This window comes from Tasmannia lanceolata, unplaced genomic scaffold (assembly GCF_043159265.1).
Source record: "Tasmannia lanceolata isolate RefF3 unplaced genomic scaffold, GAP_Taslan_0.1 ptg000013l, whole genome shotgun sequence".
NCBI classification, from domain to species: domain Eukaryota; kingdom Viridiplantae; phylum Streptophyta; class Magnoliopsida; order Canellales; family Winteraceae; genus Tasmannia; species Tasmannia lanceolata.
The window spans coordinates 8,521,235-8,534,745 of NW_027518690.1; the positions used below are offsets into that span (position 1 = coordinate 8,521,235).

General features: G+C 39.9%; 1 protein-coding gene across 2 annotated transcripts in view; it reads left to right on the plus strand.

Annotated features, from left to right (window-relative positions):
* The window catches only part of LOC143889691 (P-loop containing nucleoside triphosphate hydrolases superfamily protein), a 42,765-nt gene that overhangs the window by 19,816 nt on the left and 9,438 nt on the right, over positions 1-13,511 (plus strand). For both annotated transcript variants that reach the window (XM_077393988.1, XM_077393990.1), the window contains 4 exons: positions 9,170-9,254; positions 9,366-9,578; positions 10,113-10,172; positions 12,762-12,844. In XM_077393988.1, coding sequence (XP_077250103.1) covers positions 9,170-9,254; positions 9,366-9,578; positions 10,113-10,172; positions 12,762-12,844 — 441 coding nt within the window. The remainder of the gene's footprint in view (positions 1-9,169; positions 9,255-9,365; positions 9,579-10,112; positions 10,173-12,761; positions 12,845-13,511) is intronic.

The following is a 13,511-nucleotide window of genomic DNA, read 5'->3' on the forward strand; positions in this document are numbered from 1 at the left end:
CTGTCCTTGCTATTTTAGTTCGTTTTCTTTGGAAATTTATGCTCTACTCAAGTCTTGGAATGTAAATTTAATTTGTTCCCCGATTCTTGCTGTCATTTGACTGTAATTACCCATAGGAAAAAAACAGACAAGAAAGGAAAAGATAAGAGGCCATAATATGGGTTTCCTTGAACAAGAGGCCATTTGTATGCACATTTCGAGTAGATGCCATAAATTAGTCACGATCACTTATCTTTTACGAGAATTTGTTAAAATGCATGCCGCTCATTGTATGGTGCAAGCATGTCCTTCAGTGCTTTATTTTTTTTTTTTTTTAATGGAATCTCACTCTTTTTGTCTTTACTTTTAATCAGTTCAGGGCAACTCATGTATTGCTACACGCAAGGTTCTTTCGTTCTTTCAGATTCTTTATCGTTACATATCTAGTAATCAAGGTTTTTAATGTCAGTCACCACAGAAGTTGGATATGTCTCTTCATGTAATAGATTTTTGTGGATATTCTGTAAAACTAGGGGAAGTTATGGAAATGCATGCAAATGATGGAAAATTAAGATGAGACTTCAAGAAATGCTAGAATAAGCATAAATACACAATTATAAACCATCACACAATCAAATCAACCATCCATGATGGTTTAACAAGATCAAACACCTAACGACATGCATTGTTGCACATGTCTAATAACAAGGTCCATATTATCTGTTACAACTTAAGGTATCGCTGTAAACTCTAATACCAGTCCCTAATATACCCTGTTTATCCTTAAAGCTGCTGCCACACCTTTAATTTAATTACTGACCTATTCTGGATTGAATTCACCCTGCTACAGTTTTATTTAAACCCTACGACCTAGAACACCATCTGAAACCCTAACATTTGTCATCCTAAAGACCTGTCTATACCTCAATAATTTCACGAATGAAATGCTTTCAGCCTGAAATCAGCTCCCGCAACTTTCTGTGCTAGAGCAATCCCCTATAGGGTATCCCTCTTGTAAAGTGGAAGAATGCCCGTAAGACAATAAAGTGTGGAGGTTTGGGCATTAGAAAGATAAAACAAATGAACAAGTTTTTCAACCCCCATCATTTTTCCTCCTCTTCCTTTCATCCCTTGGTAAACCCCTCCACTCTTTTCTCCTTGTTATTATGTGTTAGATCTTCATCTCTTACTCTTACCCTACTTTGATTCTAGTTTGTCTCTGCGGCTCCCCTTTGTGCCTCATGGCTTCCCTCTTGTCAAGCTTCGTCGATGCCCGTCATTCTTGGAGCCGTGTCTAGCTTTCTTGGCGTATCCTAGTTTGCCCACCTATTTTGTTATCTCCTGTTATTCGTCTTGGTTTGGATTGTCTGTTTCTTTCTTGCTTGTTGTTATGGAGGAGGTGCTTGACAATCCTTCCACAGGAGTGGCTCCTGGTGTTCGTCCGACACCCTCTTTGGCGTCTTCTTCGTCATCATCTCTCTCTGTGGATGGATCATTCCCCCATATCACTGCTGTTAAGTTGGATGGGGCAAACTACGTTACTTGGAAAGCAGCCGTCGAGAAGTATCTTGTTGCCCGTGGGAAAGCCCACGTCATTCGTCATGATCCTCCTCCTACGACGGATCCCACCTTTGATCGATGGGAACAGAAGGATGCTCTTGTTTGTACCCTTCTGTGGCAGAGTATGGCCCCTCACGTCTCTGGGCCCTTGATGCTTTTGCCTACTGCGAAACGGATCTGGGATCAGGTTACTCTTCTTTACTCTGGCGTGGCAAACATTAGTCGGATCTGCTCTACCTATTCCGATTGGGTGCGTTTCTGCCGTGGTGATCTTCCTCTTGCCACCCATTATAGCCAATTCGTTGGCCTCTGTCAGCAGCTTGATGTTTACATGCCGCTTACCACGGATCTCACAGAGGCTGCCCGTCAGAGGGATTAGATCCGTATTGTGCAGTACCTTGAGAGTTTGGGTCCAGAGTACATGCATCTTCGTCAGCAGATTATCGGTTCTGGCGCTATTCCTTCCCTTACTGAGGTTTACTCCCGCGTCCAGCAGTGCTCTCCTGGTGATCCAATGATATCTGTTCCTATTGATAGTTCTGCTCTCGCGACCTATGATGGCAGTACTCGCCCGCCTCGTGGTGGAGCCTCCTCTGGTCGTGGCTGTGGCCGTGCCGGCCATGGTGGTGGTCGTTATGGTGGTGAACGTGGCCGTTCTTTTTGCACTCACTGTCAGCGCAAGAGACATTATATTGACCATTGCTATACCCTGCATCCCGAGCTTCGTCAGGCACGCTCGGCTCACATGGGTGCTACTACTGCTTCGGCTTCAGATTGCGCTCCCTCTGCTTCTGTTCCTGCACCAGCTGATTCCACCTATACATTATCCCGTGCCGATTATGAGGAGTTCCAGCGTCTGCGGCTCAGTTCTCATCCTCCCTCTGCAGGTTTCGCCCAACCAGGTAGTTCACCCACTACCCTTCTATCTAGCTCAGGGTCATGAATCATTGACTCTGGCGCATCCAATCACCTGACTGGTAACTCTTCTCAGCTTCATTCTTTTCGCTCTTTCTCGTCTCCCTCTCAGTCTATCACCCTTGCTGATGGGTCCACTACACCTATCACTGGTGTTGGTCATATCTCCCCTCATCCTGCTCTTACCTTATCTTCTTTTTTATGTGTACCAAAATCACCATTTAGTTTACTTTCAGTTAGCCAAATTACTAAATCTCTTCACTGTTCTGTCTCATTTTTCCCATCTTACTGTTTATTTCAGGATCTCTCGACTGGGAAGACGATTGGAACGGGTCGTAAGGTAGATGGACTCTATCGTCTTGACTGCCGGCCGCCTACTGTCTTACATAGCTCTGTGGATACATTTCAATGGCATTGTCGCCTGGGGCATCCTTCACTTCAGCGGCTGCAGCAGACTTCTCTGGTTCCCGGACCTTTTTCTAGTTTTCAGTGCGAGTCCTGTGAACTCGGGAAGCACCGTCGTGTGTCGTTTCCGTCCCGGATCATTAGTCGAGTGTCTAGTCCATTTGAATTAGTCCATTCTGATGTATGGGGACCCTCTAGGGTCGCGTGGCTTTCGGTATTTTATTGTGTTTATTGATGACTTCTCACGCATGACCTGGTTATATTTACTGAAGAGTCGATCCGACGTGTTCTTTGCTTTTCGCACATTTCATTCTGAAATTAAGAATCAATATAATTGCAATATTAAATGTCTTCGTACTGACAATGCTAGAGAATATTTTTCTGATACTAATGACTTTCAATCCTATCTCTCCCAACATGGGATTTTACATCAGTCTTCATGTGCGTACACCTCTCAACAGAATGGTGTTGCTGAGAGGAAACTTCGTTATTTGCTTGAAGTAGGTCGCACTCTTCTTTTTCAGATGAGTGTTCCTAAGGCATACTGGAGTGATGCCCTTCTCACTGCGTGTTTCTTAGCAAATCGCCTTCCTTCCTCTATCTTAGAGATTGCCTCTTCTTTTGAGATTTTATCTCCTAGTAAGGAACAGTTTCCTCTGACACCTCGTGTATTTGGATGCGTTTGTTTTGTTCATCACCTTGGACCTGGCCGTGACAAACTCGATCCCCGGTCTGAGCGTTGTGTCTTTCTGGGGTATTCCCGTACTTAGAAAGGCTATCGTTGCTATAGCCCTCGTCTGCGTCGCTGGTTTGTCTCAGCCGATGTTACGTTCTTTGAGTCTGAGGCATTCTTCCAACATGACGCGGCATTTTTCACCCCTTCTCTCGAGTCCGAGGTCTCGCTTCCCTTACCAGATCTACCTGCTTCTCTTCCGTCATCTCCTCTTTCCGTGCGGCCAGCTTCTACAGCTTCTACTTCTTCTGCCACGTTGGAGAAGCCAGCTCCACCTAAAATTACACAGCAGTATCAGCGGCGCCAAGTTACAAATAGGTCTCTTCTACTTCCTCTCGCACAATCATCTTCTGAGTCGATGATCCCTCTCTCCCGCTCTCAGGTATCTTCTCTTCCGCCTTCCTCTGTTGTTTCTGATTCTCCTATTGCATCTCGTATGAGATCCCGTTCCACTGCACATCCTATTTCGAATTTTGTTTCTTATGATAAGCTCACCAGTACCTTCCAGAGCTTTGTTTCCTCTTTGTCTTCTATGTCTTTACCACAGTCAGTGGCTGAGGCTCTTGACCATCCTGGCTGGTGTGATGCTATGAACCTAGAAATGGGCGCTCTTCATAGTAATGATACATGGGATCTGGTTTCTCTACCCCCTGGTGCCCGTCCCGTTGGATGTCGGTGGGTTTTCTCCATCAAATACCTCCCTAATGGTACTGTCGAGCGCTTAAAAGCACGGTTAGTCGCGAAAGGATACACTCAGACTTTTGGTGTTGACTACACTGAGACCTTCAGTCCCCGTTGCGAAAATTCCCTCTGTCCGTGTGCTCCTGTCTCTTGCTGTTAATCATAGCTGGCCCCTTCATCAACTGGATGTGAAGAATGCCTTCCTCCATGGCGACCTGACTGAGGAGGTGTATATGGAGCAACCACCAGGATTTGTTGCTCAGGGGAAGACTTCCTCCTACGTGTGTCGCCTACGCAAGTCACTCTATGGCCTCAAACAATCTCCGCGTGCGTGGTTTGGGAGATTCAGTGAGGCAGTCATGCGCTTTGGCATGAAACAATGCGCAGTGGATCACTCAGTCTTCAGTTATCACTCTTCAGCTGGGTGTATTTTGTTGATAGTTTATGTGAATGACATAATCATCACAGGGAGCAATTCACAAGGTATACAACGTTTGAAAACCTTCTTGCAAAAGGAATTCTCTACTAAGGATTTGGGTCAGCTCAGGTATTTCTTGGGGATAGAGGTTGCTCGTTCTTCTAGAGGCTTGTTCCTATCACAGAGAAAGTATGTCTTGTACTTGCTAAAAGAAACAGGCCATCTTAGAGTTAAACCAGCTTCTGCACCCATGGATCTTAATGTGAAACTCGTTCCAGAAGAAGGAGAGTTGTTGGAGGATCCTGGCAGGTATCGCAGGCTTGTCGGTAAACTTATATATCTCACGGTTACTCGGCCAGATATTTCATATGCTGTTGGAGTTGTCAGTCAGTATATGAGCTCTCCACGTACTTCTCACTGGGCTGCGGTGACACAGATTCTCAAGTATTTGAAAGGGGCTCCAGGGAAGGGATTGATGTTCAAAAGACATGGCCATATGAAAGTTGAAGGCTTCTCTGATGCAGATTGGGCTGGATCCCCAGCAGATAGACGGTCCACCACTGGGTATTGTACATTTGTAGGTGGCAATCTTGTTTCATGGAAGAGTAAGAAGCAGGATGTTATAGCTAAGTCCAGTGCAGAGGCTGAATACAGGGCAATGGCACAGACAAGCACGGAACTTATTTGGCTACGTTCACTTCTTTCTGAAATTGGCTTCATTTCATCTTCTCCTTCGCAGCTTTATTGCGACAACAAAGCTGCAATATACATTGCCAACAATCCAGTCTTTTATGAGCGCACCAAGCATATTGAAGTGGATTGTCATTTTATCCGTCAAAGAATCCAGAAAAGAGAGATTTGCATTGTGTTTACTCGGTCAGGGGACCAATTAGCTGATATGTTTACAAAGTCCTTAAATAAGTCAAAATTGAGTGATATATGTAACAAGCTAGGAATGTATGATATCTACATTCCAGCTTGAGGGGGAGTGTTGGAATATGTAACTTGCCCAAGGGCATTTAGGACTTTGTACATCCCTTTATGTTTTAGTATAAAGATATGAGTCAGGGGGAGATAACCCTAACTCATTCTATTTTCTCTGTCTAAACTTTCGTCTAACAACATGGACCTGGACTTTCTCGCTTCTTCTGAAGACTCTTACAAGTTGTATGGTGACTCTTAGTAGTCGCTCCGAGTCGAATCGAAAAACTAAGACTCTTACGAGTCAAGTCGAGTGGCTGGACCTGGACTTTCTTATTTTGATGGTTGGAAACTTGAAGTTGGTACTTAGAACTTAAACTTTTTTTTGAATGGAAGGCAATTGCATTAAATGCGAAAAAAAGACCGAGGATGTCTATACAAATAAAGAGACAGAAAAAGAAAAAGAAAGACAAAGAACAAGCCCCACTGCAATGGTCAAGGAGGAACGGAGTCAAATAGCTCAACTCTCTCCCTAGAGATACCATCTCTAGCTAAACTGTCGGCCACACCATTAGCTAACCGCCTAACATGATGGAAAGAAATTGATGCATCCCTCCCCTTGTCTTGGATCTCATCGAAGAAAGAGGCAAATCTCCAAGGGAAGGAATGACATCCACTAAGCCAACTTATCACATTGAGCGAGTCTCGTACCACTACCTTATTCAAATCTTCATTCTCAAGATACCTTATTCCTTGGTAGATAGCATGTACTTTAGCTTCATTAGCGTCTGCGACTCCAATGGGAACCGCAAAAACCCATTTGATAGCTCCAAATTCATGCCTCTAGAATCCCCCAATTCCGGAAGGACCATGGTTCCCCATGCTAGACCCGTCAAAGTTTAGCTTCAAAAAACCATGTGCGGGAGGCTCCCAGTCTAGGAGAATCTTGGGTTCTTGACCAGAACCACCACAGATCTCCTTCCAACCATACCATTACTCATGGGCGTATGCAAATCTAAAGCAAGGAAGGGTTTTCACCCACGATTAAGTTCCAACCGGAGTAAGTTCCGGTTGGAACTTAATTATTTTTGTGCATGCAAGTTACAAGTTACAAGCATATAGTTATTTTATATTTTTGGTTTAGTGCTTTATCTATGTGCTATTGGATTATATTTTTTCATGCTTTGTCTTTTAATATATAATTATATTTTTTTCAACTAAATTTCTATTCTTGTCAAAAACTCTTACGAGTCATGAGTCGAGTCGAGTCACGAGTCATAAGTTAAGAAATTGAGTCACGGGTTGACAACTATGCTCCTAGCTAATATTTGGGTTCTTTGGAAGGAAAGGATTGCTAGAGTCTTTGATGATGTTGTAAAAAGCTCTGCTTTCTTGTTCATTAAAGTGATTGCTCTTACAATCTCTTGGGTTATGCTATTCCAATCTTTAAATTCATTTTCGCATACGAATTTTGGGAAGGGTGGAGAGTTGTGTGCTCTAACGTGGGGGCTAATAGGATAGTGATCCAGGAGTGGACTCCTCCTGGGCAGGATTCTTGAAGGTTAACTTTGATGGGTCTAGTTTTGGAAACCTTGGCCCTGCCGGCATCGGTGGCGTCATGAGGAAGGAGAATGGAAAGGTCATATGGGCTTATGTGGGTCCAATAGGTGTGTCGGACTCATCGGAGGCAGAAGTGAGAGCAGCTCATCAAGGGATCAAGCTGCTAGCCAGAGATCGGCTAGTTAGTGTGGTGATAGAAGGGACTCACTTAATGTAATTCGATGGCTTAATGGCTCAACTAAAATCCCTGGAGGTTTGACCGGTTTTTTTATGAAATTATAGATTGGGTGAGATCCGCATCGTTTGTGTTCCAGCATGTTCGAAGCAATCCCCTATAGTAACCATTCAAAAAAAAAAAATCCCCAATAGTAAAGTGTTCACCATCCAATCTCTTACCAACAGTCTCTTTAAAGTTTAAAATCCTCAATATGTTACAACTTAACCTACGGCCGTAAACTCTAATACCAGTCCCTAATATTCAATGTTATGCTACCACACCTTTAATTCAATTACAGACCTAGACTGGATTGAATTCACACTGCCACAGTTTTACTTAAACCCATATTTTATAGATTTTTGTGCAGTTAATATCCTCTTAACTGTTACAGATTTTCAGTTCTGTTCTTTAGCAGATCTGTTACAGATTTAATTATATATCTGTTACGTTCTCCTCCAGATTTGTTTACAGTTCTGTTTTAAAATTCTGCTAGAGGTTACAGTCCTGTCACTATCTCTTAAACCCCAACACTCGACTTGATCACCTCTTACAGCCCTTCGTAACCCTGAAAGTCCGTAAAATCTCATCATCCTTGTATCCCATTTTATTCAAACCTTAGAGAGATAGTTCATGTCCTACATCAAGTTGGTATCTGAGCTACAAACTAGTGTTTCCTTGGCACCCATCCTCCATTACCATCTCTATTAAAAAAAAATAGTTTTCTCCAGAACTTAGGGCCACCTTGACAGATTTGAGCATATAGAAGGTAGTTAGGCTGAATCAACTTCATATAGGTAAGTTGTATTCATGGCATCTCCATCATATTGTTTATGTCAGGCTAACTGTCACTACTCGTGTTGTTAAAAGAAATCCAATTTCAGACCAAAAGAGGTTGCAACTTAGTCTATATGACCATGGTTCCACACACACAAATAGGACTTGAAATAATATAACACTAGATCTAAAACATGCTACAGGTAAGTGAGGGAATACTTATAAATTATCATTTAGACCTTATTGATCACTTACCCTTCACACTTGAACATCTAACAATCTCTCAAAGCCCTTCGAACACATCAGCCACTTTTAAGACCAATTCCTATCACCATTTCTCTTGAGTTGAATAAACAAAAGAGGAATAACATCAAAAGGACACACCCAGTGAGAAAGCACTGGCAACCACATTGGTTTACGAGCACGCAAAGAAGAAATCTATCTTGCTGGACGATCAGTACAGGACCGATCTAAGGTTTCGTAATGATCTTATATAAGACGGAAAGGAAAAATATCAGGCCAGATCTCATTAATCAGAGTATCAATGATCTGTTACCATGTCAATAAAGTAATCAAGGATGAAGATAAGAAGAAAGAGAGGTTAGACATATAGGGAGGAGAATGGCGAAAACGACATATAGAGTTGTTAGATGTCAAATCACCTCCTACCTCACCTCATACTACTTTATATATCTAAAGGGGAAACCCCCATGTTATAATAATTCCACTAATAAGAGAAATGAAAAGAAAATGACAACTATAACCTTACAATTTATACAATAATAATGATGATGGATTTTAACAGGTCTTAAAGTATATGCTAGGACCTAGGTATCCTGTCTTAGCACTTTCTCATCTCTCAACTTTCTCAACTCACAGCTGATCCAATATTTGTAGTCCACTATATTTATGCATTTCTATTTTTATCTTTATGAGTCTAGAGTTGATTAGCATGCTAATTTTTCGGGTTAGTTTCTTTTTCCTCACCATAGTGTTGCATCTGCAGGATGATGTCGTATAATCCCCAATACGAAAATCAGCCCAACTATAGCTTATGGACTAACAAATACGAGCCAAAAAAGGCCTTAGAGGTCATGCTTCTCCCATTTACTTTTTTTCTTTCATGAAAAAAGTTTTCTGCCTTTGAGATAACTTGTCCTTTTGTTTTTCATGCCATAATACTATCAAATATAATCTGGCAGGTATGTGGTAATGGTGAATCTGTTAGATTCGTCAGTGAATGGCTGCAGCGTTGGCATGAAAGAGCTTCTCAACCATATAAAAATTCTGCTATTGGTGGAAAATCTGTTATTCAAGATAAAGATTATAGCATTTATGACGATGATTCCGATACAGAAAACATGGATGAAGGATCCAGTCTCAAGAACGTTCTACTAATTACTGGACCAGTTGGGGTAAGTTTTTTCTTGCGTGCTAGCTATCCTTTTTTCGCATGCAATATTCCGATAGAAACCTTTTATTTAGTGAGTTTAAGTGGAGATTAGAATGAATGATGTTCCTCATTACTTGAAAGCATTTTCCAGACGAGTATTTTCTTTTCTTTGTGCATGAATTGGACCTATTTAGTAAACTATGAAGGGCATATTTATTTTTATTTGAATGTGTATGGTTTATTTTGGCATTTTGAGTTAATGCAAATTCTGTAAGGGGTTGGATATGGACATTGTGTCTTTTATATCTACAAGAAATATGTTTATAAACCGTTTCCCAGGAAGTTGAAAATCCATTTATATTGAAACCTTCACCTTGTTGACAAGGATTCTAACATAGGTTTCAGAACTTTCAGTCCGGGCATTGACCCCCATGGAAGTGGATGTACTTCGTAAAAGTTTATGGAAGTCCACCTCTTAGCTGGATTTGTGATTGATTTTTAGTCTTTGCCTTTAAGCATAGACTGATGGGCCATCCCTATATCCATTCTTTTGCAGAGTGGAAAATCTGCCGCTATCTATGCTTGTGCAAAAGAGCAGGGGTTTCAAGTAATTGAGGTATGTTTCTAACTTTGGAACTTACATTCACAGACAGTTTGATAGAGAACTTTTTTCCGTGCTTCTGTATTTGCAGGGCCCTCTCTGTGTGTGTGTGTGTGTGAACTTAGTTGATAAACACCTATAGACCACAGAAACAGAGGGAAGAAACCCTAAAAAGTCACAGAAACTTGTGTAAAGAATTCTAAGCTCCCTTGATAGACCACAAAAACAGAGGGAAGAAACCCTAAAAGTCACAGAAGCTTGTGTAAAGAATTCTAAGTTCCCTTTATAGATCTTGGAAAGGTCATGTCCTATCTCCGATATTTTGAAAACATCGCGATTTTATCGCGGCATTTTTGTAGAGCAATAAGATCCTAAAATAATCCCAAGATTTTAAATATATAGCAATATTTTTCATTTTTATCATTTACCGTGAAAAATATCGCCATCATATTGTGATAATATCACAATATTTTTATGCTATTTTTTATTTTATATTTTTCTTAAATTATTTTTTTTGAAATGGTTTTTTTTTAAATGGATATTTTTCTTAAATTATATATTTTAAATAATTTTAGTTTTACATTTTTTTCCTGGCGTAAACCCTAAAAAATAAAAAAAATTAATGCATCTCAAGATTTTCCCTTGCCGAGAAATTCCCGAGAACAATATTTGTGACTTAGTGTTTTACTAGTGCATGTTTGCTTGTACATGGCCATTCTAAAAACTCACAAAACTTTTGCTAAGAAATCGGAATGGAAGGTTTTTTTAGATCCATATATGTAATTTTTCTTCTTATAAGGGGCCTTAAAAGGCTAACATTCAAACCTAGATGACACCAGGAATTGAATAGATCCTTCTAGACAATGTCTCGTGACAATCAGTATAGACACAAGAATTGAGTCATATACAGTGAGATATGGTGTATCCACTTTGTTGCACGTAAAATGTGAATGAAAAGTACATGGAAGCATATGAAAGGATGTTGATAATATAATCAGTCCTTGATTCATGGACACATTTATGTCCATAAGCATCCTTACCAATTATACCATAGGTTTATCACAGAATGACATGCATGCATATACCATTTAAACCATATGTCCAATTAAAACATGAATTACTGAAACCTAAATGTTCTTTGTATTTTGTGTAGTTAATGGTAAATGTCTAGTTTGTTGTGGAAGCATGTTTCAGCTATAGAGCGAGACTGTCTTACCTAGGCCCTATATAAGTTTGATTGAGAGAACTTTCTCCAAAATTTTGTAAACATTCAAATTAAGATAACTATAAAATTCTTCACCTTGGTATTTTTCTCGTTCTTTAAGCGTGCTATGCTGTAAACTCAGAAAATTTCACAATTCTATAATTGCAACTTCATGTGTGATAAATTTGTCATACCTATTTTAGTCTTAAGGTATGTCGGACTATTTAGATTTGCAAAGCCATAAGATAAGTATATGTTATTTGCTGGGGTTCTATTTTAGAATTTTTCTTAGATATCTTAGTCCCTTAAGGATGTGCATTTAACCAAGCATTCAGGTTTTGGTTTCGGTATGTATTTCGGTCATGACGGAAATGGAAACATGTTGTTTTGAATGAAAATTCAGTGGAAATCATGTAAACTCATGAAAATGCATGGAAACATATGTGAATGATGGGCATTTAAAGTTAAACTTCATGAAGTACTAGAATAAGCACAAATACACACTAAAAAACCATCACATAAGCAAAAAATCACCTATAATGTATTAAAATCATGAAAAGCTAGTAACTTGTGAAGTCACACATGTCTGATAAATGATTACATATCATATTTCACCTATAATTTATGTAAATGTTTATACATAATACATACACCACATTTTACACATATTTCATATAAATATAATTATGTAACACATACCGGTATAGTATACCACCAATGCACTTACGGTTTTATTCTTGGTGGGAATGGAAACGAAAACATTTCGGTCATTTTTTGTCGGTTTAAATGGAAATTTAAAACCATACATTTAAGTGGTCGGAACATGATCTTCTTTACCTTGGTCAAACAAGCATAGCATGAATTTGCATCATAGCTTTTGGTTTTCACATCTCAATCTTCTTTTAGTTTGGTTAGCTACGACTAGATGTCATCAAATAGATGTGCTGGATCTATAAATTCACAAGAAAATGAAAAAGTTATGGGAAATAACAATGTTTAAAAATGCGGATTCAGCTCGGAACGCAGCTGAAGAAAATCCTAGTCAACTCGGCACGACGCGGACGAGTATTTGGTTGACACGGCTGAGTACTTGGTTGACACGGTCATAATTTAGGAGAGTCAAAAGGAGTTTTTGTTGACTCTGCAGGGCAAAACACGGAACGCTGATAAGTGCAACGTGGAACATGGCCAAGGTAAAAGGGAGTTGACTCGGGGGAGTCGACGCGGATGCGGGGGCATTTTAAAACTATGGAAATAATTCAATGGTGTAAAGTTATAGTTATAGCGAGGCTTGGGTGCCTAATTGCCTTTTCTTTTCAATTTCCACCTTTGAAAGCATTTAGAAGAATATAGTGAGTTTGATGTTGAGAAATATGTCATCTGGCTTGTTATTTCACCAGGTTAGTGCATCTGATTGGCGAAATGGAGCACATGTGAAGCAAAAGTTTGGGGAGGCGATGGAATCACATGGATTTAACAAATGGTTTGTCATATCTTCTTCTTTAATGGCTTTCTACGAAATTATCCGTGTTGTGTTTGAGCTTATAAAATTGTTGCTGGCTGTACTTAGTCTGTGTACATACTCCAAATTTATTTCCATATACAAGTTGTTTGAAACATTGGTATTTAGTTTTAAATTGTGAATTCAAATCTTCCTTAAATTGCACTAAAAATTTATACAGTAGTCACAAGATCATTTCATTGAAAGATAATGGGAAGCGACTACTCAACACGAAGAGACAACAGGCACAAAACATGCTTGAAACATACTTCACATCCCAATCAGACCACTAACTCCTGATCAGATAGCACAATACCCCAAATAAGTTCACACAAAAGTATCGTAAAGAAAACCAAGTGTATATATCATGCAATATGTATTAACATTCATAAAATCAGATTATCCATTGCAAAAATCTGATTTTAGGAGCCATCAACAGTGACCCTAATCCTATAAGATACTAATCCTACCACGTCTAAGCACATCAAACAATTTTCTCCCAGACTACTACCAGTCTCTTCTGTATCATTCCTCATAAAAGAATGTAGTAGACCATTAATTCAAAAGGCTACGAGTTAATGGTTTACTTACCTCGATGTATCAGCAGGGAGATGATTTTTCTATAAATCTTCCCTCGCAACTTTTTTTT